This window comes from Chiloscyllium punctatum, chromosome 35 (genome assembly GCF_047496795.1).
Source record: "Chiloscyllium punctatum isolate Juve2018m chromosome 35, sChiPun1.3, whole genome shotgun sequence".
NCBI classification, from domain to species: Eukaryota; Metazoa; Chordata; class Chondrichthyes; order Orectolobiformes; family Hemiscylliidae; genus Chiloscyllium; species Chiloscyllium punctatum.
This window is the reverse complement of record NC_092773.1, coordinates 10,799,695-10,827,348: the sequence shown is the minus strand read 5'-3', so window position 1 is coordinate 10,827,348 and position 27,654 is coordinate 10,799,695. Positions and strand designations below refer to the sequence as shown.

The window sequence follows — 27,654 nt, the reverse complement described above, 5'->3', positions numbered from 1 at the left end:
GACAGGTGGGACTAATTTGGTTTGAGATGATGTTTGGAATGGACTGATTGGACTGAAGGGTCTCTTTCCATGCTGTATCACTCTGTAACGAAGCCTTGGTCTGCAGTAGCCAAGCTCTGGAGCTGTGCTGCCTCTGGATATGGCCACCTCCTCAGGGTCCTTGTGGCTTGGCCGCGCCCACAGAAACCGCTCTATTCCGCAGCACAGCCGGGCCATCTCGCCACAATGCCTGAGCGTATTTCCCCGAGCCAGCCAAAAGACCCTACATGACTCGAGCTTTTAAAGCTTCTTTGTTTTTCGTTTTGGAATCGCGGGCCGTGCAATTAAAAATGACGGCGAGTGGCTCTGGCGGGACGGCGGGCGCCTTCTGTAGGACAGTCCTGAGTGTGGGAGGTGTGGTTCGGGTCCTTGCGGATGCCTTGATCAAAGATGGCGGCGGTGAAGTTGGGCACTTGTTGGCTCTTGGCTTCAAGGTGAGTCCTGGTGGGTCACTGCTGGGCTTGTAGGTTAGTGGGGTAGATTTGTTGAATGATTTCTGATCACTTGCAGCTTCAAGTGTCTGCCTGTCGCTGCAGCGAGCTCAGGCACAGACCTCCCCACTTCTCTTCCAAATCCACTTGGTTTTCACAGGCCTGGCCAAATGTGCCCTGGTGAGGGATGTTTTCTGGTCAATCACTTCAGGGATATCATTCACACACACACACACACACACACACACCTCTGGGAGGAGGGTGTGGGAATTGAACCCAGACTCCCTGGTTCAGTGGTGGGATGCTCCTGCTCTGCCACAGGAGCTCTCTTGCCCAGCTGAGGGGCACTTTGCACTTGAGCTGCTGCTGTGGGTTGCAACAATGTTTTCCAGTGCATCGCATTATACAAGCACAAGAGCTCTCCTCGTGATGGCTCGCTCGAACATTATACTGCAAAATTAACTTTCGTCAATCAGGGCATTGAGTGTAGAAGTTGGGAAGTTATGTTGTTGTTGTACGAGATGTTGGTGAGGCCGCATTTTGACTACTGTCTTCAGTTTTGGTTACCTTGCTTTCGGAAGGATGTCATTAAATGGAAACAGTGCAGAAGAAATTTACAAGGATGTTGCCAGAGCTCGACAGTCTGTGTTATCGGGAGAGGCTGGACAATCTAGGACTTGTTTCTTCCAAATGTAGGAGGCTAGGGTGGGGTGGGAGTCACATCAAAGTGTATAAGATCATGAGGGGCCTGGATAGGATGAATGAGCTCAGTCTTTTTCCCAGGTTTTGGAATAGAAGGTGAGAGGGCATCAGTTTAAGGTTCTAGGGGGAAGTATAAAAAGGAACCTGAGGGGCAGCTTTTTTTACAAGGGAGTGGTACACATGTGGAATGAGCTGCCAGCGTAAGTGGTTGCCGTGGGTACATTAGCTGCATTTGAAATGCATTTGGGCACATACATGGATCGGAAAGGTTTAGAAGGAGATGGACTAAGTGCAGGGAAATGGGGTTAGCATGGATGGTCAGTTTAGTCGGCATGGACCAGTTTGGGCCGAAGGACCTATCTCCATGCTGGAGAACAGTATTAAGGTAAAATGGGTGCCAGCACAGATGGTCAAAAATTTGGGTTTAGGCAGCTGGTTTTTAAGAAGTGTCTTCAAGCTTCGACACAAAAAGTGTCAGGTTTGGACTACTTCTGGTATCACGTGCTAATGAGTACAGGAGTAGGTGGATAGAATTAATGCATGTGTGGCAGAAGAGTTGGAGCAGGAGGGAAAGCTTTAGATTCCTGGATCGCTGGGTACGTTCTTGGGGAAGGTGGGACTGGTACTAGTGGGATGTGTTGCACCTCAACTGGAACTGGACCAACATCCTCATGAGGATGTTTTTGCTCATACATTTGCCTTCCTTGATCAGACCATTGAGTGGCAGAGTTGGGACGTTACGTTGTGGTTGTATAGGTAAGGCCACTGTTGGAGGACTGTTCTGGTTGCCCTTCTTCTGAAAGGATATTGTTAGATTGGAGAGGGTGCCAAACATGCTGAGTTTTTTCCAGTAATTTCTGTTTTTATTTCTGATTTCCAGCATCTAATGTTCTTTAGGTTTGTGTGTGTGTGCGCGTGTGTGGTGGGTGATGATGCTGTTCCTTTAACAAGGTTATGTTGTCCTTGGCACTTTTTTTCAAAGAGTTCATAAAAGACACAGACTCTTTAAAAAGTCTGGGGACCAGCTTAATGGTTGAGTTTCGTTTTTAGCAATTGTGTCAAAAAAGCTGCTGGACCCATGCGGATCTCTTTCTGACTTCTTTCCTGTTCGACCCTGTGTCTCATTTTTCCTTTTGTGCCAAGGGGTGTTTATGGGGATTGTTGCAAGTATTTGGAACGGGAATATCAAGTTGGGATAGTCTGTTGTCCTTTTGGATAGGTTGTTATTCTGTATTCTGTTCTCTTTTTTGTTTGTGTTTCATTCGGAAATCTTATAAATAAATTCAGTTTGGTTGAAAACGAAGTGGTATGACCTGCTGCATCTCTCCTGGAATATCCACTGGACACATACTTGAAACAACCAGCAAAGTTAGGGTCTGGGCTACTTTCTTAAAATGTTTTGAGGGAGTCTGGCCTGGTTTGTCTCTGTTATTCAAAGGGTCAATTGCTGAAGTAAGGAGTGATGATATCTTAGAAGGTTCTTATGAATCAAACTTCAGGGGCCATCACTTGGCTGGAGGTCCACAAACAATCAGAGAGATAGAGAAATATGGAGGAAAATCTCAACGTATCAAAATAGTAGGTGAGCAGTGGCAGAGGATTTAAACTCTCTTGATATTAACTGTGGGTTAAGGACCAGGCCAGACCTCCTCAAAACACTTCAAGACAGTAGCCCAGACCCTAACTTTGCTCGTTGTTTTGAGCAGGTGTAAAGTGGATAATCCAGGAGAGATGCTACTGGTCAAACCACTTAGTTTCTAACAAAACAGAATTCGTTGATAAAATTACTGAATGAAATACAAACAACAGAATACTGAATAACTTAACGTCTCCAAACACCCAGCAGACTATCCCAACTAAATGATGCTGTTCCAAGTTCCTGCAAAACTTCTTTAAGTCGATCAAGCCAGATATTTTGGATCCTGTGTCTCATAAAAGGCTTCTGGAAAAAAAACCAGGACAACACAACCTTTTTAAGTGAGCGTCATCATCACACTCGTATACAAAGTCTTCGAGGATGCACAATTGTTCAGATATGTCCAGGAGAGCTTTTTCAGCCAGCACGTGAGGGGGTGATGTTGGACCTAATTTTAGGAAATAAACCCAGGCAAGTGGTAGGTGTGAAGCAAAAATAGAAATTGTTGGAATGACTCAGCAGGTCTGCCTGCACGTGTGGATGGAGAACTTGTGAACATTTTGGGGCCAGAGAGCCTCCTTTTATTTGAGATTTTTATCATTCACGTTCTTTGTTTTTTTTTGGTTAAGTGACAGATGTGGCAATGTAGGCGCATTTCATTGGCAGTAACTGTAATTTGGTAAGTTTTAAAGTAATTATAGATGAGGACTGGATAAGGGGCCTGGGTTCGATTCCACCCTCGGGGGACTCTCTGGAGTTTGAACGTTCTCCCTGTGTCTGCATTTCCTCTGGGTTGCTGTGGTTTCCTTCCACAGTCCAAATATGTACAGGTTTGGGTGGGGGGCAGTGGGAGGATGCTCTCGGAGTGTCGGTGTGGAAATGGTGGGCTGAATAGCCTGCTTCCATACTGTAGGGATGCAATGAATCTTCCTGATCTTGATCGGTGGTGCACGATGTTCACAACAGGGCAACAGACCATTTGCTGGAAGCGGTCCAGGCAGTGATTATATCTCAGCTTTGCTTCAGGTTCTTTTGATTGAAAAGGTGGATTTATAGAGACGTGCCCAGGGCCTTCCGCTGCTTTCTGTAGTGCCCGAGTTCAATTGATTTGAAATTAGATTAGATTAGATTAGATTAGATTTTGATTACTTACAGTGTGGAAACAGGCCCTTCGGCCCAACAAGTCCACACCGACCCGCCGAAGCGCAACCCACCCATACCCCTACATCTACCCCTTACTGAACACTACGGGCAATTTAGCATAGCCAATTCACCTGACCTGCACATTTTTGGACTGTGGGAGGAAACTGGAGCACCCGGAGGAAACCCACGCAGACACAGGGAGCGTGTGCAAACTTTATACAGAGAGTCGCCTGAGGTGGGAATTGAACCCGGGTCTCTGGCGCTGTGAGGCAGCAGTGCTAACCACTGTGCCACCGTGCCTGTGAAGCCTGTTGTAAAATTGTATCTTACTGCCAAACCAGCAAGCAAGCGAAAAGGTTTACTTTTGTGTCTTCACGCCTCAGCTTGGACTGCCTGCCTGCTTGATCTTTTGAATGCTTACAAGATTGCTATTTTTCAGAATACACACAGGCCAGCACGCAAGGCGCATGTGTTTGACCAAGAAATGGAGTGGGAATGGCTTGGGATTTCAGAACCTTCTGCAACCATCAACTTCCGTCTCCGTTGCCTGTAAGCCGGTCAGAGTCTCTTTTTTTTCTCTCTTAAAACAGCTTCACTGATAGCAGGGCGAGTGTCTCTAGGAAGGTCAGCATTTATTGCTGATCTCGAAGGTGGTCTTGATCCACCTTCTGAACCGCGGCAATTTTCTCGTGGTTCAATCCAGTTCGTTCGCCGCGATTTCAGAAGGCAGTGTAGAGTCCACCGTATTCATGACAGTCCAGCAGTTTCATGGTCATTGATGGTTCAGTGGTTGGCGCCGCTGCCTCGCAGTGCCAAGGACCTGGATTTGATTCCACCCTCGGGGGACTCTCTGAGTGGAGTTTCCTCCGGGTAGCCTGGTTTCCTCCCGCAGTCCAAAGATTTGCAGGTGAGTTGGATCGGTAGTGCTAAATTGCCTGTACCGTCCTACAGGCTGGGTGGATTCTCCATGGGAATGCAGGGTTCCAGGGACGGGTAGGTCTGGTTTGGATGCTCCTTGAACTGTCAGTGTGGACTCGATGGGCCGAATGGCCTGCTGCCACACTATAGGGATTCTCTGGTTCTATGACCATTCCTAAGACTGAGTTTTCATTTTAGAATTCAGTTAATGAAAATCAACCAAGTGAATTTGAGCTTCTGTCTTTGGACAGTTCATCCAGGCTCCAGATCACTCGTTCAGTTGGCTAGTCACTTTTCATGCAGTCTGTGATGCCCACGTGTTATTGCTGAAAGTAACTGTGAGCGATTTGCTGCACATTTAGACACAGAGTTGAGACGAGGTTTGGTGTTGCTGTTGGTGTGACAGTTGTCCTTGGCAGCATGAGGATGAAACTGAGCACGCTCGTGGGCCCAGTTCTGACCCCCAGCTCACTTCAATGACCAAAAGCTGACTTTTCAACTCAGACTGGAGTGGTCTCTTGAACTTGTGCTGGAGCACAGTTTGTGCATTCAGGAGGGGTGAGAGGGAAAGACAAAGGTCAAGGCCAATTGTGCACTTTTTAGATTTCAAAAATATGCTTTCTTCATAAAAAAAATCTTTACATACAAAAGTAATCACTTAAACAGTTCAGTTCTATGCAGTGGCATATGAAGAAACAAACAAACATTGGAGTTTGACTCTCCAGCAAACAGACCAAAGGTATTTCTTACTTGTACAAGATTATATTTACATATGTGAGGCTTTGATAACCGAAAAGACCCCTGTTTAACTTCAGCAGAAGGACCTCAGACAGCGGTCTTGCCCCACTGCGCCTTGGCAACACTCAGCCAGGGTCAACTCCTTCCTCTGGAAGACTGTGATGATGATGCTCCTCTAACAAGGTTATGCTGTCTTTGGCTTTTTTTTATTATTCAGAGAGGTCCTAAAAGCAGCGATTCAGACACATCGAGGTTTGAAGGGTTTTTGGGACCATTTGATTATAGCTAACAGATACTGCCTCAAGAAAAGGGCTTTCGAGTTCAAAAGAAACACTTGTGCAATGAAAGGGAAGTGGCCAGTTCTCTCAGCTCAGTTTTCTCTGGTTTGCTTTGGGTCTTAGCAGTCTGGTTGTTCACTGAAAGCAGTCAGTCAGTTTTGAGGCTGCTGGTCCAAGAAACAGTAACATGGAAGGTGTTCCATGCTGAATCTGTCTCTCCTGTAAGACCCTGTGTTTGATTTTAGCTTTTTTGCAAAGGGGTGTTTCTTGGAGATTCTTGCAGGAATTTAGAATAGCATCATTCATTTGGGGTAATCTGTCTCTTAGGTTAAGTTATCCCATATTCTGTTCTCTTTTGTTTTTCTGTTTAATTCGGTAATATTGCGAATAAATTCTGTTTTGTTTAAAACAAAGTGGTTTGGCCAGTGGCATTTCTCCTGCAATATTCACTGTACACCTGCTTAAAACAGCGAGCAAAGTTAGAGTCTGGGCTACTTTCTTGAAATGTTTTGAGCGGATCTGGCCTGGTCCTTAACAAAAGCAAGCGCTGAGACGCATCTCCAGCACGATGGGCCGAATGGCCTCCTCCTGAGCTCTAACCTTTTCACTTCCATGAAATACTTGCAGTGAGTGTTAATAATAACTGGTAGCCCTTGGGGTGTCTCAAACTGATTGGCAAGGGAGCTTTCATTACTATGCACGGTTGGTGCTGAATCGTTCTGAGCTTCTGTATCTGAGGGAGTGCTGATTCTGTTCCATTACCACTGCGGCCGGTGTTTCTTTCAAGCTGTTGCCCAGTGAGACCAATGTGGATGTGGATGCAAAGAATGAGGAGCATTAATTATCATTTGCAACTGCTTGGGGTAATGTGCTTTTGTTGTTTAGAGAAAGTGAGAATTCAGCCCCTGCTTCTTCTCCCTGGAAGGTAACCCATGTTTAATCTCCCTCGATTGACACGGTGCTGGGTCCCAGCGCAGAGCTGTGACTCGTGTTGCTCCTGGCTCTCCATGTTGCCTAGACACTGAAACCCAAGCAGCTCACTGAACGTTGCCAATGTAAAACTCGATCAGGTTACATGCAGCCTGATGGCACTGGAGCAGGACCAGCAGGGTTCAAGTAAGCCCCAGAAGGCATTGCCCTTTGAAACAGAGACAGTCTGTTGTGTTCCTGGAGCACTTTGGTGTCCCACTGTCACTGGTACTGATGGTCCGCGTTAACCACCTATCATCAGGTGGAGTGGAGTGGAAGGTAGGTCCTTGTGCAGAGATGGGTGGTGGGATGTGGAATAAGGCTGGAAACTGGCAGTTGGTCACAGAAACTGTGCAGATGCAAAGGGCCAAATTGCCTCATTCTGTATCCTAATAATTATGTGATTCTTGGTTCACTGTTGTCTTTCCAAACCTCTCGACCTATTCTGTGCTTCTCTCTTTATTTGGAGATAATCTATAGAATCTATCATGCTGCTGTTGTTAGGGACCAAGCCAGACCCCCCTCAAACCCCGTGAAGAAGGTAGTCTACACCCTAAGTTTTAAAGGCAGGTGTGGTGCAGCTGGTTAAACTGAACTTATTTAAACACTACAGTTGAAACACGAACAAAAGAAAACGGAATTTGGAGTAACTTAACTATTTTAAAAGCCAGCCAACACGATACAGCAACGTAATGAAGGAGCTGTTCCAATTCCCGTAACATCCCTGTGGGAAAAGATCTGACACCCTGCCAACCCACAAAAGGCCCACAAAAGCAAAATTGGCCAAACTATACTAAAACACTCAGGATGCCTCAGCAGGCTGACAAGCCAAACTAGACAGCACTCAGACAGGGAATACACTTCAAGCATCCACAAACAATTAAGCACCACAGCTATCCCAAAGCCCTGATGGCAGTTTCACAACCCCCAACAATGCCAAAGTCTCACAAAGAACAGGTCAGACAGAGAGGCACCAGCAAGTGCACTACTCCCAGGACAGGACAATGGAAGCACCTCACTGCTTCAGAGGAGACATTAGCGCCTACCTGCGTTGAGCAATGGAACCCATCGATACTGTCAGAATGTTGCTTTGTTTAGAGAATTAGGACATTCCTCTGATAAGTGTTTTCTGATTAGCATCGTTATAATTAGATTACTGCATTTCCAGATACATTGTATTTTATCCCTATTTCTAATTAACCCTATTATACAGGATTATTATAAAAACTGGATTCTTCCTCAACTCGAGGAAGAGCAATTCTAATATACCTGCACAGACGATGAGTGCTGTGTCAGCCTAGTCATTTTCTCTTCCAGCGATATCGCTTGTAATAAACAGCTTGTCACTTTCACCCAATCTGGTTTGTGTGATCTCTGCTTTATTGGGCAAATTTCTCCTACAATCCCATAAACATACCCCTTGTTAATTGGTAAATTCAAACACTGGTTCTTACAGGCAAGAGAGATTTCAGAGAGAGCAGCCAGTCAAGAATCATCTGCTGAAGCTTGGAATCTTTCCCCACCGTATTAGCTTCTCACTGTTACAACTAAAAGAAACTTGGAAAAAAAACCTGAACTGGGAGAACTGACCACTTCCCTACCATTGTGAAACTAGGCCCTTAGCCAGATATTTGGGCACCTCTGTCTTTATGACCTCTCTTTAAAAACTAAAGTTATTATGTCCTTGTTTTTTTTTCAAGTGAAGCATTGTCACCCTGTCCAGTGTTGACAACCTCTTCCTCAGTTTTCTTCAAATCCTCCCTCCATCATGCTCTTACATTTCCTGCTGAGATACTGTCTTTTCCTCAATGCGATTTCTTCCTTCAGTCGCTCTCCAATGCACTTCACTTCATTTTTTTTTCCACTTTTCTTTTTCCTGTACAGCACTTCCTTTCCATTCTTCCCCAAGTCCTCAGTTCAGAGCTGTTTAGCAAATCGATCTGCTCTTCCCATCAAGTCCAGGTCTGTCATCCGCATAAAAGCCACACTCCAAATGGAGCTGGTCGTTATTTAGATGCTTCTTCTTGTCTGGTGTGTGACATTAATTTGGAGGTACCGGTGTCGGACTGGGGTAGACAACGTTAAAAATCACACGACACCAGGTTATAGTCCAACAGGTTTATTTAGAAGCACTTGCTTTTTGAGGCGCTGGCTCTTCTTCAGGTGTTTGTGGAACATGACCGTACGACAGTTAGTGACAGTTGCATTGTGGACTCCCCATCACGCAGCTGTTGTGGCACATCCTCCACAGTTTCCCTTTGAGCAGAGGGTGATGTCTGACTGACGTGTACAAGACCATGAAGAGCAAAGATGGGAAGAAACATGTCCCCTTCGTACAGCTATCAATGGCCAGGAGCCTTAGATTTAACGGTGAAAGGCAGATGGTTTAGCAGGAATTTATAGATTATTTTTCACCCACAGCGCAGTACAGATCTGGAACACTCTGCCCTGAAATGTTGCTAAAAGCAGGAAGTGTTGCAATGTTAAATAATTGTTTAGACGAGGACTTTAGATGCTAAGTGCTGGGAAATGGTTAAGTGCTTGATGACGGGCATGGGCACAATGGGCCAAATGGCCCCTGCCATGTTCTGTGGAACCCTTCGACCTTGTGCCAAGTCAGCTCAACTCCATTATCCGCTGAAACCCCTGCCACTGCTGTTCCACCGATTGCCACAAGGTGGGGCACGAAAACAACTGGTTTGACCGTCTGCTGCTTGAAATCCTGGTTGACTGATCTGTGCAGATTGGGGGGGGCCAGTGCGGGTCTCCCAAAGACTTCGCTGTGTGATGTGCCCTACTCCTTTGTGCCGTTGTGGGGAGAAAGGGAGGCTCGTCGTCTTTCTGAGAGAGTTGGTTAGCTCCGTTGATAATCCATGTGGCTGTCTTTCAGTGAGAAGCATGTTCATTCAGACCCAAGACACGCCAAACCCTAACAGCCTGAAGTTCATCCCTGGATGTACGGTGTTGGAAACGGGCACCATGGAGTTCTCAGCACCCCGAAGTGCCTTCTGTTCTCCTTTGGCCAGGTACAGTATCTCACCAGCTTCCTTTGTCCCTGTAGGTGGTGTGAAAGGTGTTGGGGTGGGGGGGCAAGGAGGTGATGTTCGGAAATAGATAAAGTTGGGGGCATTGCAGGGGAGAGTGGGAGCCAGCTCAGTGCATTCTGCCAATCTCATCCCTCTGGCCCAGCAAACCGGCCCCAGCTTCCCAACAACCAGACAGCGCTGGACTCAGGGTCACCGCCTTGAGGGTCAGACGTCGGTGAGGGGTGAGGGCCCCCTCCTTCACTCAGAGGGTTGTGAATCTTTGGATTCCAAACCCCACCCCAATGTGAGATTTGTGGAGTGTGAGACACAGAGAGAGAGAGATATGGGGAGAGGTCTGTCAGATGGAGTTGAGTCAGAACCCCAGCCAGCCTGTTGTCCCATGTATCACGGGGCCCTGGAGGCTGTGGGGTCCACCCCTGCTCCAATATTTTATGGTCTTCAAGACTTCTCTCACCGAGAGACTCAAGAGTTAGTACGATGCAAGGTTGGGAGGGTCGAAGGTCAGCCACATTCTTGATGGCTTGCGCAGCAGATTGAAGAACTTAGTTTGGGGATGAGAAAATGTTGCTGCAAGACAAAACTTTGGGGTGTTCCTGGGGCTCAGGATGGGAGGAGCTTGATGCTAACCAGTTGGAGATGCATCTGGGGATTGGCCAAGAGGGAAGTGAGAGTTCCCTCTTTTGGGATGTGACGAGACGCACAGACAGGCAGTCTCACCTGTTGGTGTACAGCGGTCCATTGATGACCATGGAGCTCTGTTGTATTCCTTACTTCAGACTGCCACGTGCGTTCTCTTATGGGGTTGGTCGCTCCGTTGGAGGCTGTGGGTGTGGGGGTAAAAGATAAGGTCATGGTTTAGTTTCACACGAAGAAAACAATAGCAACAAACTGCAATTTCTACTGCTCGGTGAGCAAGAGCACCATGGGTCCAAAAATATTGACTCGGGCCAAAGCAGGAAAGGGAAGAGGTGGGTTTCAGGCGTATTTGGAAGGAGAGAAATGAGGCAGAAAGGTTTAAAAAGCAACCTTGGAGTTCAGAATGCAGACGGTTGAAAACAGTCCTATGTTGACTCTATCCTTACTCCTCTGGTTCACTCCCTCCCCACCTACATCCGGGATTCCTCTCATGCCCTGCGCCACATTGACAGCAGGCCCTAACCACCTTCTGTTCACCATGGATGTGCGATCTCTTTGCACCTCCATCCCACACCAAGATGGCTTCTTTCTCGAAAAGAGGCCCGAACAATCTCCATCCACCACCACTCTCCTCCGCCTGGCTGAAATTGTTCTCTCTCTCAACAACTTCTCCTTCAACTGATCCCATTTTCTCCAAATCAAAGGTGTAGCAATGGGTACCCGCATGGGTCCGAGCTATGCCTGCCTTTTCATGGGGTATGTGGAACATTTCTTGTTCCAGGCCTACCTGGGTCCCCTCCCACAACTGCTTTATCGGTACATCAATGTCTATTTCGGTGCGGCTTCATGCTCTCGTCCTGACCTGGAAAAATTCATAAACTTCACTTCCAGTTTCCATCCCTCCATCACCTTCACCTGGTCCATCTCCGATACTTGCCTTCCTTTCCTTGACCTTTCTGTCTCCATTTCCGACAATAGTCTATCCACTAATATCCATTACAAGCCTACTGACTCCCACAGCGATCTGGACTACAGCTCTTCTCACCCTACGTCCTGTAAGGACTCTATCCCTCTCTCTCAGCTCCTTCGCCTCCGCCGCATTTGTTCCAATGAAGCCACTTTCCAAAGTGGTGCTCTTAATCTGTGCTCCTTCTTCTCCAACTGTGGCTTCCCACCGACAGTTGTTGACAGGACTCTAGATAGCGAGCAGTCCATCTCCCGCGCCACCACCCTCACCCCCTCCCTCCCCTCCCAGAACAAGGATAGGGTCCCCCTTGTTCTCACCTTTCACCCCACCAGCCTTCACATGCAAAGAATAATCCTCTGCTACTCCAACACGACGCCACCACGACACACATCTTCCCTTCCCTTCCCTCCCCCTGTCCGCATTCTGCAGAGATTGTTCCCTCCAGGACAACCTAGTGCATTCCTCCATCACACCTAACACCTCTCCCATCACACACGGCACCTTCCCATGCAATCGCAGAAGGTGCAAGACCTGCCCCTTTATCTCCTCCATGCTCACCATCCAAGGCCCCAAACACTCATTTCAGATTAAGCAGTGTTTCACTTGTACTTCTTTGAATTTGATCTATTGCATTTGTTGCTCCCAATGTGGTCTCCTCTATATCGGAGAGACAAATCGCCGACTGGGTGATCGCTTTGCTGAGCACCTTCGGTCTGTACGCAATCAGGTCCCGGACCTTCCCGTGGCTTGCCACTTCAACATACAATCCTGCTCCCATACCCACATGTCTGTCCTTGGCCTGCTGCAATGTTCCAGTGAAGCTCAACGCAAACTGGAGGAGCAGCATCTCACCTTCCAACTAGGCACGTTACAGCCTGCCGGTCTCAACATTGAGTTCAACAACTTCAGATGATTATCCCATCTCAACCCCTCTGAGTCAGTTCGACTCGAAACGTCAGCTCTTTTCTCTCCTTCCAGATGCTGCCAGACCTGAGATTTTCCAGCATTTTCTCTTTTGGGTTGAAAAGAGGCTGGAAGTGGCCGAGGAAGTTGGGGTGGGAATCGGTCAAGGTGGGAGACCTCTGAGATTTGTGTGCACCTCTGAAGTTCACCGCCCCCCCCCCCCCCCCCCCAGCCAGCACGCTCAGACAAACAGAAGTAACCTTGCAGTCAGTTTTAACAATTTCCTGTTTCTTCTCTTTCCCCCTCTCGGCAGGCAGCTCTTCAGGATTGACGGGGTGAAAGGTGTTTTCCTTGGGCCTGATTTTATAACCATCACCAAGGTGAGGAGGAAACATTCCCTCGTGTTCTGAGAGCTGGGTCCAAGTCACCTTGAGCAGAGGTCCTCACAATCAGGAAGGGTTTCCACTGAGTGAGGGAGGTGGCTCCAGCAGGAGGACACATCAGATAACGTGCAAAGGGGGCCAGGAAAAGACTGACCAGGATGTTGCCAGGAATAGAGGGTTTGACTTATAAGGAGAGGCTGAGTAGGCTGGGACTTGTTTCAGTTGCAGGTTGCAAGGTGACCTTATAGAGGTTTATAAAATCATAAGGACCATAGATAAGGCAAACAGCTAAGGTCTCTTCCCCAGGGTAGGGGAGTCCAAAACTTGGGGGCATACTTTTCAGGTGAGAGTCATAGAGATGTACAGCCCTTCAGTCCATGCCGACCAGATATCCCAACCCAATCTAGTCCCACCTGCCAGCACTCGGCCCATATCCCTCCAAACCCTTCCTATTCATATACCCATCCAAATGCCTCTTAAATGGTGCAGTTGTACCAGCCTCCACCACATCCTCTGGCAGCTCATTCCAGACCAGTACCACCCTTCGTGTGGGGCAACATTTTTACACGGAGTGTGGCTGATGTGTGGAATGAACTTCCAGAGGAAGTGGTGGGATGTGGGTGCAGGTGTGACGTATAGAAGACATTTGGATAAGTGCAGGAATGTGAAACGTTTGGCGGGGGATACAGGCCAGGAGCAGGCAAGCGGGATTCGTTTGATTTGAGATTATGGTTGGCGTTGGACCGAAGGGGTCTGTTTCTGTGCTGTATGACTCTGTAACTGTTTCACAGGCAGTGAGTTGCTGTGATCTGGAATGCGTTACATGCAAGGATGGTGGAAGCAGGTTCCCTTGTAACCCTGAAAGGAGAATCAGAGGCATGTTCGCGGGAGAAAATACATGACCAGGTGGTCAGGGCAAAAGGAGAGGGGCTAGTGGACAGCTCCATCAAACAGCTAGTACAGGCACTGTGGGTTGAATGATCTCCCTGCTGTCCTCTGTGACTGTGATGGTGGACAGGGAACTTGGAAGTACTGTAAACCAAGGACGATTTGGAATTCCTCAAGGACACAGACAACTTGGTCGATTAGGCGAATAGGTGGCATTGCAGAAAAATAGGGGGTGCAATTCAAAAAGTGGGTGGAGGAGCAGAAGGACCTTGGTAGGCAAGTGCAGCCATCATTGAAGACAGCACAACTGGTGGAGATAGCAGTTTTGTGAACCATTGTGTTCACGTGAATCAGGGAATGGTGTTCAACAGCTGGGAGATGGTGAAACAAAACCGGAAATGTCTGGCAAAACTCAGCCAATGTGGCAGCATCTGTGCACCAAAAGCAGAGTTAATGCTTTGAGTCCAGTGAGGATTCTTCAGAACTGGTGATGTAAAACTGTTTGGGGGAAAGAATAAAAGGGAAGCTGAGGGACAGTTTTTTTTAAACATAGAGGGTGGTACACATGTGGAATGTGGTGCTAGTGAAAGTGATTCAGGTGGGTACATTAACAACTTTTAAAAGGCATTTGGACAAAGACATGGATAGGAAAGGATTAGAAGGATATTAGGTTAGATTTGATTCCCTACAGTGTGGTAACAGGCCCTTCGGCCCAACATGTCCACACCGACCCTCCGAAGAGTAACCCACCCAGACCCATTTCCCTCTGACTAATGCACCTAACACTACGGGCAATTTAGCATGGCCAGTCCACCTGACCTGCACATCTTTGGACTGTGGGAGGAAACCAGAGCACCCGGAGAAAACCCACACAGACTCGGGGAGAATGTGCAAACTCCACACAGACAGTTGCCCGAGGCTGGAATCAAACCTGGGTCCCTGGTGCTGTGAGGCAGCAGTGCGAACCACTGAGCTACCGTGCCACACAAGTGCAGGGAAATGGATTTTGCATGGATGGACATTTTGGTCAGCATGGACCAGTTTGGGTCAATGGGCTTGTCTCAGTGCTGTAGGACAGTATGAGTCTATGCTTGTTAGACCTTATCTGGAGGATTGTGTCAACCTGTGGATCCCACATTCCAGGAAAAAGATGAACGCATTGGAAAGAGTGCAGAAACAGTTTGCAGTAATGGGTCAAGGGATGAGAAACTTGAGTAATCCAGGGAGATTGGGGAAGTTGGGACTGTCCTCCCTGGAGAGAGGAACACTGAGAGCAGATTTTATTAAGGTTTTCAACATGAGGGGATGGGGAGAAGCTGGTCCCACTGGTAAACAGAACAAGAATGAGAGCAGGGGGCATGGATTTCAAATGAATCCTTTCTCACACTGAGAGTCATTCGGGTCAAGAAAGTCCTGCCTGCAAATGGGATGGGCGCAGGTTCAAGTGAACCTTTCAAGAGGCCAATGGGTGATTCTTTTGGACAGAAATAGATTAGATTAGATTAGATTATTTACAGTGTGGGAACAGGCCCTTCAGCCCAAAAGGTTCACTCCGACCCTCCAAAGAGCGACCCTACATTTACCCCTTCACCTAACACTATGGGCGATTTAGTATGGCCAATTCACCCTAACCTGCACATCTTTGGACTGTGGGAGGAAACCCACACAGACACGGGGATAATGTGCAAACTCCACACAGAGAGTTGCCCAAGGTGGGAATTGAACCCAGGTCCCTGGCGCTGTGAGGCAGCAGTACTAACCACTGTACCACCCACGTGTGCAAGGCGACAGATCAAAAGCAGGAGATTGGCACATGGTCATGATGGAAAGCCTGTCCAGGCATGAGGGGCAGAAAGGCCTCGTTCCATACCGTGACAGTTAAGGAGTCATATGGCTGTTCAACACAGTCCAACTCATCCATGCCGACCAGATATCCGAAATTAATCTCATCCCATTTGCCAGCACTTGGCCCATATCCCTCCAAACCCTTCCTATTCATGTGGTTAGCACTGCTGCCTCACAGCGCTAGAGACCCGGGTTCAAATCCCGCCTCAGGCGACTGACTGTGTGGAGTTTGCACATTCGCCCCGTGTCTGCATGGGTTTCCTTCCACAGTCTAAAGATGTGCAGGTTAGGGTGAATTGGCCATACTAAATTGTCCATAGTGTGAGGTGAAGGGGTAAATGTAGGGGAGTTGGTCTGGGTGGGTTGCTGTTCGGAGGGTCGGTGTGGACTTGTTGGGCTGAAGGGCCTGTTCCACACTAAGTAATCTAATCCTGATGACTTTTAAATGCTGCAATTGTACCAGCCTCCACCACTTCCTCTGGCAGCTCATTCCATGCACGCACCACCCTCTGTGTGAAATGTTGTCCCTTTGGTCCCTTTTAAATCTTTCCTCTCTCACCATAAACCTATGACCTCTTGATTTCGACTCCAACACCCCAGGGAAAAGACTTTGTCTAGTTACCCTATCCAAGCCCCTCGTGATTTTATAAACCTCTATAAGGTCACCCCTCAGCCTCTGACAATCCAGGGAAAACAGCCCCAGCTGATTCAGCCTCTCCCAATCCTGCATGTTAAAACATAATTGGATTTATCATGAGTTATTAACTCCAATTCTCCCTTTAGAGAAGCTACACCGTTCGCGTTGATCAGTTTGGACAGATTGTCAGAGACTGGGGACTGAGCTTTGCGAAAGCTGGGGCAGTCCCGTCCGGATGGGCTGAACGGCCAATGGTGATTGTGTTGTGTGTGTGCGTATCCCCAGGTCGGCGAGGAGGTGGATTGGAAGTTGCTCAAGCCGGACGTGTATGCCGCCATCATGGATTTCTTTGCGTCGGGACTCCCAATCCTGACGGACGACGCTCCGCGCTCCGATACAGGTGGGTGCACGAGCTGGTCAGCTGTGAGGAAACCCCATCCCACCCTCCTGGCGGCAGACAGATAGACAGACACACATGTGGGCGCAGCTGGGAGACCGGTCCTGGCCACTGCCCGGAGGGTAAGCACGGTGGGGGGATAGTGACCGGTGGACAAACAGGACTGCTCCACCCAGCAGCAAGCACCGGCACGACGGGGCGAACGGACCCCCTCTGTGTCCAGTCGCTTTGGCGATCTGGCACGAACCACAGAATGGTCGGGTGGGGGTGGGGCAGTGTGGAACTCTGAAAGGACACAGGCAAATTGGTCTATCGTTGGGGTAGGGTGGCAGATGAGGTTCGCTTGAAGAGAAGTGTGAGGTGATGCACTTGCGTTGAAAGAACTTTGTAATGGCACTGTAATGTAGGGGTACTGGTCTACAGGTAAGTGCAGGAGCAGGGACACCCAGGGGTATACATGCACGTTGAAGGGAACAGGAAAAAGCAGCAAAAGAGGCTGCTTTCCTGTCAAGATTGATGGGACGGTTTTAGTTCCCTCCTGCCTTGGCTGGATGCGTGACACGTCAGGTGTTGTCAAGATGGAATGTGGCGCGGGGGCGCTGAATGGCCTCCTTGTGTTTCCCAGGTGTCCGGGCATCGGTGAGAAATCGGACCTCGGGAAAGGTGTCACAGCTCCCGATCCTCTCGCCGTCTCTGCTTCGATTCTCACAGGTGCCTGACTCAGTTCACTGGGCAGGGGTCTCAGACAGTGGCCCTGACCACAAAGGGGCTGTTGGTGGCTGAATTACATGAAATGTGATTCAGCATAACACCAAGGCCGACTCATCTCAACCAAGGCTTCCCCACTCCAGCATTCCATGATGCAGGGTTTGCCGCACAGTTATAGCGCACTTGGACTGTTCCTGATGCCCAACAACGCGTTCCTCCTTCTCCCCTTTGCACCGTTCGCCTGCCTTCCCGTTCATTTCTCCCTCAGCTCGTTCTTCACCTTCCCACTGTTCACCTGAGTCACAGTTGCGGGTTGCACACTCATGGTGGCTTTCAGGGCCCAGGAACGCCATCCAACCTGTGGGGAGTTTGCACATTCTCCCCGTGTCTGCGTGGGTTTCCTCCGGGTGCTCCGGTTTCCTCCCACAGTCCAAAAATATGCAGGTCAGGTGAATTGGCCATCCTAAATTGCCCGTAGTGTTAGGTAAGGGGTAGATGTAGGGGTATGGGTGGGTTGCGCTTCGGCGGGTCGGTGTGGACTTGTTGGGCCGAAGGGCCTGTTTCCACACTGTAGGGAATCTAACCTCATCTAATCTAACCTTCCTCATCCCCTCTCCCTGATCCTGACCCCCCCCCCTTCTGATGGAGATCGCACACTTCCGCTGGTCCCTTTGGCCAGCTGACTGTCGGGAAACTGAGGTGGGAAAGGTCCAATGGGATGCTTCACTTGGAGGCTTGACAGGGGGTCACAGCATATTGGAACCTTTTCGTACAGTGGCCTTGTGGATTAAAGTTCCCCACGGTGGAATCCTGCGCATTGATTTATTCTGGTGCACTGTGTCACCCCGTGCTATACCTTGTTGCAGGCATGTGGAGCATGCTTTAATTTCAAAATACTGTACCTAATACTCTTCGAAACTCAGCTCCCGGCCCTGAGCCCCCGGAACCTGACTCTCCGAGAAGGGCCAGGCTGCAATAGACTACTCCTGTCCTCTAGAGCTGAAGCATATCTTGTTACGGTGCCCTGGTTCCTCATGAAAATCAGAGAGGCCACCTCTGAGGTCTCGATAAAAGATCGTTCGCGTCTTGTCTCATTCAGGCGATGTTCAGATCAGATCAGATCAGATTAGATTACTTACAGTGTGGAAACAGGCCCTTCGGCCCAACAAGTCCAAACCGACCCACCGAAGCGTATACCACCCAGACCCATACTCCTACATTTACCCCTTCACCTAACACTACGGACAATTTAGCATGGCCAATCCACCTGACCTGCACATTTTTGGATTGTGGGAGGAAACCGGAGCACCCGGAGGAAACCCACGCAGACACGGGGAGAATGTGCAAACTCCACACAGAGAGTCGCCTGAGGCGGGAATTGAACCCAGGTCTCTCGCGCTGTGAGGCAGCAGTGCTAACCACTGTGCCACGCTCCAGATCGACATAGTCAGAGAGGACATATTTTCGTATATTGCGTGTGTTACTTGGCAGCACCCTGATTTTTTTTTAAAATTGTCCCCTTGTTGCTTCCAGCTGCTTCAGAGGATGATGATGAAGTTGTGGCCATCATTAAGGAGCTGTTGGACACCAGGATTCGGTGAGTAGCAGTGGAACATGCCATGCATTTGAAATGTGAGTGTGGGAGGGAATGACGAGTTCTCAATTTCTGTGGCACATGCTTTTCGACATTGTCTCTCACAATGCACAGTCACGGGCAGCTGACCAAGCAGATAGTCCGGTCCAGGTTCTGATCCAACCCGAGATGTGATATGATGTATTCCTGTTGTGGGGGGGAGCGGGGTTTGGGGCATTGGTTGATACATTAATTGCTCAACAGCAGAGTAGAAATCTAAAAGGGATTCTTGATGTGCAAATGAGTCTCACCAGACAGAGACACACCATGTGGAGTGCAGGCAGCCCAGAGGCTCTATCGTCACACTGTTCACCCAGAGATGCAGATCATGTTCTGGAGACCAGGGTTTGAATCCCACCATGGAAGGTGGTGGAATTTAAATTCAGTAACAGTCTGCCTCGTGATGACCATGGAACAGTTGTTTGTTGGAAATAACCCATCTGGTTCAGTAACGTCCTTTCGGGAAGGAAGTCTGCCTTCCTTACCTGGTCTGAATGACGCATCAGTCCAGACTCACAGCAAAGTGGTTGACTCTTCACTGCCCAGAGGGATTGGGCAATGGATGGTGTCCCAGCCAGTGACGCTCGACTCGCTGTGGATGAAGATTTTTTAAAAAGGCACCATGATAACAGGCTACCAGTTCCCCCTGAAAAGGTTCACTTCTGTGTTGCCCTTGACACAGGGTGTTGGTGACCACCTGCACCTCTTGGGGAGATGGAAAAGAGAAATGGGCATTTGTAATCTGTGACTGATCTTACTCACAGGGCTGCACAACGCTGGGTACGTTTCTGACTGCCCGTTTCCATTTTTTTTAAAATCAAAACTGCGTGCGATATGTCAGATCGTGGTTGCAAATCTTCTGTTGATAGTTACTGGGGCATTTGCATTCCCTTCAGGAATATCTTCTGTTCAGGAGAAATGGGGAGGAAGGGGGGGTTTCACCCCATTATCAAAGCTGGAGATGCGGGATAAACTGAGCTGCACCTCTTCCTAAGATTGGACTCCGAACATGAATTCCATGCCCCTGTCTGCAGCCATCCTGGGAAATTGATCTTTTTTTTTTAAACCAGTTACTTCTCATTGCAGTTTCGAAAGGCACAAATTTTAACAAATGTGCAATTCTTAGAATCAACTTTTAATTGAGTTCTGAAATGGCCAAGCAAGCCTCCCAGTTCGAGAGCAGTGAGGGGGGTTCGTCCTGCCAGTGATGCTCACATCTCGTGCAGGAAGAATTTCACCAAGTACAAAGGGTCCGGTTCTCTGTGAGGTAAAATGGAACTTCTCCAGGCTTGACCTCTTTTAGTTTTGAAAAATAAACAAAACTTCAGAGACAACTGTTCCCTTGGTTATGCTTTAAGAAATTGGAGTTGACCCACCAACCAATCAACACTTGTTTCTCGTGCATTATAAATTGTTCCCTTGAGATGGTGTGGTGGCTCAGTGGTGAACATGGCTGCCCCACAGTGGCAGGGACCCAGGTTTGATTCCAGCCTCGGCTGACTGTATCGATGGAGTTTGCACATTCTCCCCGTGTCTGTGTGGGATTCGGCCGGGTGCTCTGGTTTCCTCCCACAGTCCAAAGATGTGCAGGTTGGGTGGAGTGGCCATGCCAAATTGCCCATAGTGCTCAGGGACGTGTCGGCAAGGTGGATGAGCCATGGGGAAATGTGAGATTGTGGGGAAGAGGGTCAAGGGTGTGGTTTTGGTTGGGATGCTCTTCGGAAGGTTGGTGTGAAGAAGTGGAGGCGTCAGTGTGCTTGCTTAACTGTGGCGTCGGTATTGATGGACCAGGATGGACCGCTGATCATACTTACTCCGAGGAATGTGAAGCTCTTGACCATGTCTTTCAGCACCAGTGATGCATACCGGTGGGATCCTGTTGTTCACTCCCCCCCCCACCCACTCACCTTTAATATCACCCACTGCGTATCACCCAGTCTGTACTTGATGGGTCAAACGGCCTGCTCCCACCATATGGGGGATTCTGTGATCCTGAAATATGGCATTAGCGTGTCTGGCTGCATGAGTGCAGGATGAAAAACATTGATAGTGTGGCTGTCTTTTCTCAGCAAAGCTGTGGAGTGTGGCACTTTTGGTATGCGTGGAGAAAAAAATGGAATGGCAACTTCGGGATGACCGACAGAGGTTTGGATCTGGAGAAGGTGTGTAGGCGAGAGAAGAACTTGGTACCTTTTGAGAAAGGCCACTCAGTGGTTAGAAAAGTTGGCTACTCTGGAGAAGTTACTCTGCCAACAGAGGGTTGTTCAAATGACCATTCACTGCCACAGGGAATGTAGTGGATGAATTAAATTCAGGAAAATGTGAATTTACATATGTGGGTGTAGGGGCTGGAAGGTGTGTTGAGGGGGTGAGCTAATTTATTTGTCGGCTGAATGCGTTCATGATCACAGTGGCCAGCAGTAGCCTGGTCAGTGATTTTTTGCAGGTTCCTGAGGTCCATCTTGATGGTTGGTCAATGCAGTGTTCTGGACATTGCGAGTTACTGTCTGATCTGGAGTACTTCTCCAGCCTTGATGGGTCACGGTGACTCTCCTGAGCACAGGTGGCTGTGCACAATCTGTGGAAAAGCTGTTGTTGGGTGAGATGAAAGATGAGAGGGGAGGCTGGGGAGGTGAGCAGCAGGATCCCAACTGTATGCAATCACTGGTGCTGAAAGTGGACGTGGTCGGCAGCTTCACATTCCTCAGAGTAAGTGTCAACAGCATTCCGTCCTGGTCCATCGACACCGATGCCACAGTCAAGAAAGCATGGCAACCCCTCGACTTCCCCAGAAGGCTTGAGGAAATCTGGCAGGTCCACAATGACTCTGACCAATTTATATCAATGCACCATCCCACCCTGGTGCATCACACCCTTGGTGCGGTAACTGCTCTTCCCAAAAGTGCAGGAGAATTACACAGAGTTGTGAACACAGCCCAGTCCATCATGCAAATTGGTCTTCCTTTCACTGACTTCGTAGACACCTCCTGCTGCCTCAGGAAAGCAGCCAACATCATCAAAGACCCCTACTCACCCCAGTTACCATCTCTTCCATTGGGGCAGAAGATACAGAAGTTTGGAAACATGTACCAACAAATTCAAGAACAGCTTCTTCCCCACTGTCATCAGATTTTTGAACAGACCCCCTCATATGTTAGAGCTGATCTTCGGCTGCACCTAGCTCTCCAGCTGTAAAACTGTATTCTGCATTGTGCTTCAGAAAGGTACGGTTTGTCTGGTTAGCACGCAAAATTATATTTTTCCACTGTGTCAGTGTATGTGACAATAACAAATCAAATCAAATCAGAGTGAAGCAGCAAGTTCCCCAGGTGGGAGTTGGTAAAACTGTCACAACACCACATTGTCACGAAAGAGGGGTGGGAGGGGGCACACACAGGTCACGATCCTGTTGCATTCTGTCAGAAATCAGGAATTTTCTGTCTTCGTCCCCTTTCAGCTTGGATCACCTGCGTTGCCACTAGATGGCAGACACACACACGCAATTCCAAACACAGTGGCATCCTTGTTTGAATCTCAGTGAAATCCCATACTGTGTCTGACACAGGTTAACTGTGCTTTCTCTCTCCCTGTACCCCACCCCTCACAGGCCCACAGTTCAAGAGGACGGCGGTGATGTGATCTACAAAGGATTTGAAGACGGAATTGTCAAATTGATGCTGCAGGGTTCGTGCACCAGCTGCCCCAGCTCTGTCGTCACTCTGAAGAGTGGAATTCAGAACATGCTGCAGTTTTACATCCCAGAGGTGGAGGGTGTGGTGCAGGTACTTCCCAGGGGCTTGTCACAGGGGATCACAGGGATCAGTGCTTGGACACCAGCTGTGCACAGCATTGATGCACAGTTTGGATGAGGGAACTAAATGTAATCACGCCAAGTTTGCACACGAAACAAAGATGGGTGCGAGTGTGAGGAGGATGCAAAGTTCCTTCATTCTGAGTTGCACAAGCTGGGCACGTGGGCAAATGCAGGTGAATGTGAGGCAATCCAGTTTGGCAGTGAAAACCGGGAGGTATATTATCATCTGGGTGGTGATAAATCGAGTGAGGGTAATGTGCAATTTACACCATTAGCTGAAAGTAAGTGCACAGATGGCACCGGCAATAAACAGATAATCAGGATGTTGACCTTCTTCACAAAAGGATTTGACTACAAGGGCAGGGCTGTCTTACTGCAGTTATAGGAGGCATTGGTGCAGACCATGCCTGGGAGCAGTATGTGTAGTTCTGGTCTCCTTATCTGCTTATCTCCTTATCTGGTGGAAGAGCACAGCAGTTCAGGCAGCATCCAACGAGCAGCAAAATCGACGTTTCGGGCACCACTAATCCAGTATTTGGTTTTCAGCATCTGCAGTCATTGTTTTTACCTTGTTGATTTTAACCCTACTGCGAATCCTCTTGCAAGGATGCCTGCCTTGAAGAAGTTTTCCTCCTCTCTCTACAAGAATCTCAGGGAGTCCCTCTCCCACTGCAACTCCCAGGTCATTTCCTCTGCTCTGAAGCTCCTTGACTTGTCCGACCTGCCGATCTTCTTTTCCACCTATCCACTCCACCCTCTCCTCCTTGACCTATCAACTTCATCTCCTCCCCCACTCACCCATTGTACTCTATGCTACTCTCTCCCCGCCCCCACCCTCCTCTAGCTTATCTCTCCACGCTTCAGGCTCACTGCCTTTATTCCTGATGAAGGGCTTTTGCCCGAAACGTCGATTTCGCTGCTTGTTGGATGCTGCCTGAACTGCTGTGCTCTTCCAGCACCACTAATCCAGTATTTGGTTTTCAGCATCTGCAGTCATTGTTTTTACCTTTTAAGATTGTCAGTATGCTCAATTCAAAGTGCATTGGAGTTTGGTTTTTTTTTTTGGGGTATAATTTGAACTGATTGGCTTAATTTGAATTTGTTTCGTCACTTCCAGGCAACCAGCTAATTGAGTTGGTCAACCAAGCTTGTGGGATTAAGACTATTAACCTGGTGGTGCAAATTTGCATTCCTATGGATTGACCAGTATTTATCCCTCAACTAACACCAACAAAGCAGATTATCTTGTTACTTCAGTCATTGCGGTTTGTGGAAACTGCCTGTCTGTAAAGTGTACCTTTCTTGTCTTTCTAGAATCCCTTCAACTTCCAAATCCTTGCTCACTAGTCCAAAAACTAATCCTCACCTTCTCCGCCAACCCCTGCTGCCACACACACACAATCTGCACCAGTAAAAGAAAAACAACAGGTGTCCTTTAATCTCTTCCATGCCAGCGACCTTTTTAGTCCATACTCTACTGATTGTGAAAGTGTTGGGGCACTCAACTGTGCTCAAAATTCCTTTCTAGCTCTTAGCAAGGATCTTGAATATGGGCTGAGGCTGTGAAAAGGAAGATAGGTATAACCGCATTTTCTTTTTGTGCTTTGTGCAACCTCAGAACGTTTCGCAGTCAATTAAGGGATTTGGAAGTGTCAGCACTGTTGTCACGCTGTACGTACGAGGGCCAATTTGCACCTAGCCAGCTCCCCACAAACAATGGTGTCTGCTGATCGTGACCAGATCCACTGCTGGTGCTTTGAATTAGAGGACAGTAGAATAACTCCATTGTGAGAATGAAAACAGAAGAGCATTTTGGAAAACTCCAGTCAGCTGGGGCACCTTCCTCAAAGAGAGCCGAACAGAATTGAAATCTCTCTATCGGGGCGAGGTTATGGCCCAATGGAATTATTATGAGACTCTGAATCAAAAGATCCAAGTAACATTCTAGGAACCTGCGTTTGAATCCTGTCACAACTGACAGTGGAATTTGAATTCAATAGAATTCTGGAACTAAGCGTTTAATGTTGACCATGAATCCATTGTCGATAGTTGGAAGAGCCCACCTGGGTCACTCATGTCCTTTGGGGATGGAAACTGTGACCTTACCTGGTCTGAGACAAAACAAAAACTGCAGGTGCTGGAATCCAAAGTGGACAAGCTAGAGGCTGGAAGAACACAGCGAGCCAGGCAGCATCCGGAGGTGGAGAAGGCAATGTTTTGGGTGTGACCCTTCTTCAAGAACTAGTTCAGGAGGAGACCTTACCCGCTCGGGCCTACACGTGACTCCAGACCCCCCCAGTGACATGGGTGACTCTTAACTAGAGATGGGCAATAAATGCTGGCCCAACCCCATGAACGGATTTTAAGGAAACTGCACGTTCTCTTTGTTTCAGAAATGCAGAGGATGACACCAGAGTGGAGTTTGTTGTGTTTACAGTTGGGGTGTACTGTCTCAAGGAAATAGGAGAAAGTGAGGACTGCAGATGCTGGAGATCAGAGCTGAAAAATGTGTTGCTGGAAAAGCGCAGTCGGTCAGGCAGCATCCAAGGAGCAGGAGAATCAACGTTTCGGGCATGAGCCCTTCTTCAGGAATGAGGAGGGTGTGCGAAGCAGGCTAAGATAAAAGGTAGGGAGGAGGGACTTGGGGGAGGGGCGTTGGGAATGCGATAGGTAGAAGGAGGTTAAGGTGAGGGTGATGGGCCAGAGAGGGGGTGTGGGCGGAGAGGTCGGGAAGATGATTGCACGTCAGGAACGCGGTGCTAGGTCCGAGGGTTGGGACTGAGATAAGGTGGGGGGAGGGGAAATGAGGAAGCTGGAGAAATCTGCATTCATCCCTTGTGGCTGGAGGGTTCCTAGGTGGAAGATGAGGCGCTTTTCCTCCAGGCGTCGTGTTGCCATGGTCTGGCGATGGAGGAGGCCAAGGACCTGCATGACCTTGGTGGAGTGGGAGGGGGAGTTATTGTTCAGCCACGGGGCGGTTGGGTTCGTTTAGTTGGTGCGGATGTCCCAGAGATGTTCTCTGAAATGTTCCACAAGTAGGCGGCCTGTCTCCCCATTATAGAGGAGGCCACATCGGGTGCAGTGGATGCAGTAAATGATGTGTGTGGAGGTGCAGGTGAATTTGTGGTGGATATGGAAGGACCCCTTGGGGCCTTGGAGGGAGATGAGGGGGGAGGTGTGGGCGCAAGTTTTGCATTTCTTACGGTTGCAGGGGAAGGTGTCAGGAGTGGAGGTTGGGTTGGTGGGGGGTGTGGACCTGACGAGGGAGTTGCGGAGGGAGGGTAGGGAAATATATCCTTGATGGTGGTGTGTGTTTGGAGGTGGCAGAAATGACAAAGGATGATACGATGTATCTGGAGGTTGGTGAGGTGGTAGGTGAGGAACAGTGGGGTTCTGTCCTGCTGGCGATTGGAGGGGCGGAGTTCAAGGGCGGAGGAGCGACAAGTGGAGGAGATGCGGTGGAAAGTATTGTCAACCATGTCTGAGGGGAAATTGCAGTCTTTGGAGGAGGAGGCCATCTGGGTTGTTCGGTGTTGGAATTGGTCCTCCTGGGAGCAGATACGGCGGAGACAAAGGAATTGGGAATATGGGATGGCGTTTTTCCAGGGGTGGGAGGGTGGGAGGAGGTGTAATCTAGGTAGCTGTGGGAGTCGGTCGGTTGATAGTAAACATCCGTGTTGAGTCGGTTACCCGAGATAGAAATGGAGAGGTCTAGGAAGGGGAGGAAGGAGTCTGCTTGGCACATCCTCCTCATTCCTGAAGAAGGGCTCATGCCCGAAACGTCGATTCTCCTGCTCCTTGGATGCTGCCTGACCTGCTGCGCTTTTCCAGCAACACATTTTTCAGCTCTGTTTTAAGGAAATGCCCATTTCAGTCAGAACAAAAGTTGATAAGCGAACCTTGCTGCCAGGCGAAGGGAGAATCTCCATTATGACTGAGTTTAATGACTTCCTGTTTTCTTGCCAGGTTACAGATGAAGAACTCGAAGCCGACGTTTCGTGAATGTTGGGTGACCACACGGTGATAACCCAACTGTGCTGCCTGTTGGTAAATCCTCATGCACCTTAACAATTTATTGGCACCTCTACTGGCTGCAACGCATTGTGAAACAGAATAATATATGTTGCAATAAAGCATTTAAGCTTGAGTTTTTCAGTTGATTTTGCATGTCTTTGGATGGCTGACTGGCTTTGTGTTGTGCCAGCTATCTGTTAGTGCTCTTGGCCTCTGGCAGTTTTTTCAAAGAACAATTCTCTCTCCTGCCACCCCTTCATATTCGAAGTATGCTTTTGTTCAGTCGTTATGAAGGGGGCGAACCAGGATGTCCTGGTGGTGCACCCAGTTATAGAGTCAGTGAGTCATACAGCTTGGAAGCAGAGTCTTCACACTGACTGTAATCTCAAACTAAATTAATCCCACCTGCCTACACTTGGACCACGTCCCTCCAAACATTTCTTATTCATGAACTTATCCAAATGTCTTTTAAATGTTGTAACTGTATCCACATCCATCACTTCCTCTGGAAGTTCATTCCACACATTAACCACACTCTGTGTAAAAAAACAAAAATTGCCCCAAAGGGTTTTTTAAAATCTTTGTCCTCTCACCTTTAAAATATGCACCATAGTCTTGAAATCCCTCACACTGTGGAAAAGAAATTTTTGCCACTGACTTTATCTATACCCCTCCTGATTTTATAAACCTCAATAAGGTCACCTCTCCATCTCCTGTGCTGCAGTGAAAAAAGTTCCAGCCTATCCAGCCTCTCCTTATAAGTCAAACCTTCTATTCCAGGCAACATCCTGGTCAATCTCTTCTGAAACCTCTCCAGTTTAATAATATCCTTCCTGTTACAGGGTGACCAGAATTGGACAGAATACTCCAGAATAGGCCCCACCAACTTTCTGTAAAACCTCATCGTAATGTCCCAACTCCTGTCCTC

The 27,654-nt window shown here is 48.5% G+C and overlaps 1 protein-coding gene across 3 annotated transcripts; it reads left to right on the top strand.

Moving 5' to 3' along the window:
* Positions 1–390: 390 nt before the first annotated feature.
* Positions 391–26,859, top strand: nfu1 (NFU1 iron-sulfur cluster scaffold homolog (S. cerevisiae)). 3 transcript variants are annotated; one of them, XM_072553957.1, is made up of 8 exons: positions 395–473; positions 4,391–4,500; positions 9,745–9,880; positions 12,721–12,787; positions 16,446–16,560; positions 18,799–18,862; positions 22,506–22,680; positions 26,679–26,859. In XM_072553957.1, the coding sequence occupies exons 1-8, from the start codon at positions 430–432 to the stop codon at positions 26,712–26,714; spliced, it is 747 nt and encodes a 248-aa protein (XP_072410058.1). In that variant the 5' UTR covers positions 395–429; the 3' UTR covers positions 26,715–26,859. The 3 variants fall into 3 exon arrangements, with proteins under 3 accessions (XP_072410060.1, XP_072410058.1, XP_072410059.1); XM_072553959.1 differs by lacking the exon at positions 4,391–4,500 and having other exon boundaries at positions 391–473; XM_072553958.1 differs by lacking the exon at positions 395–473 and having other exon boundaries at positions 4,391–4,508.
* The last annotated feature ends 795 nt before the right edge of the window (positions 26,860–27,654 follow it).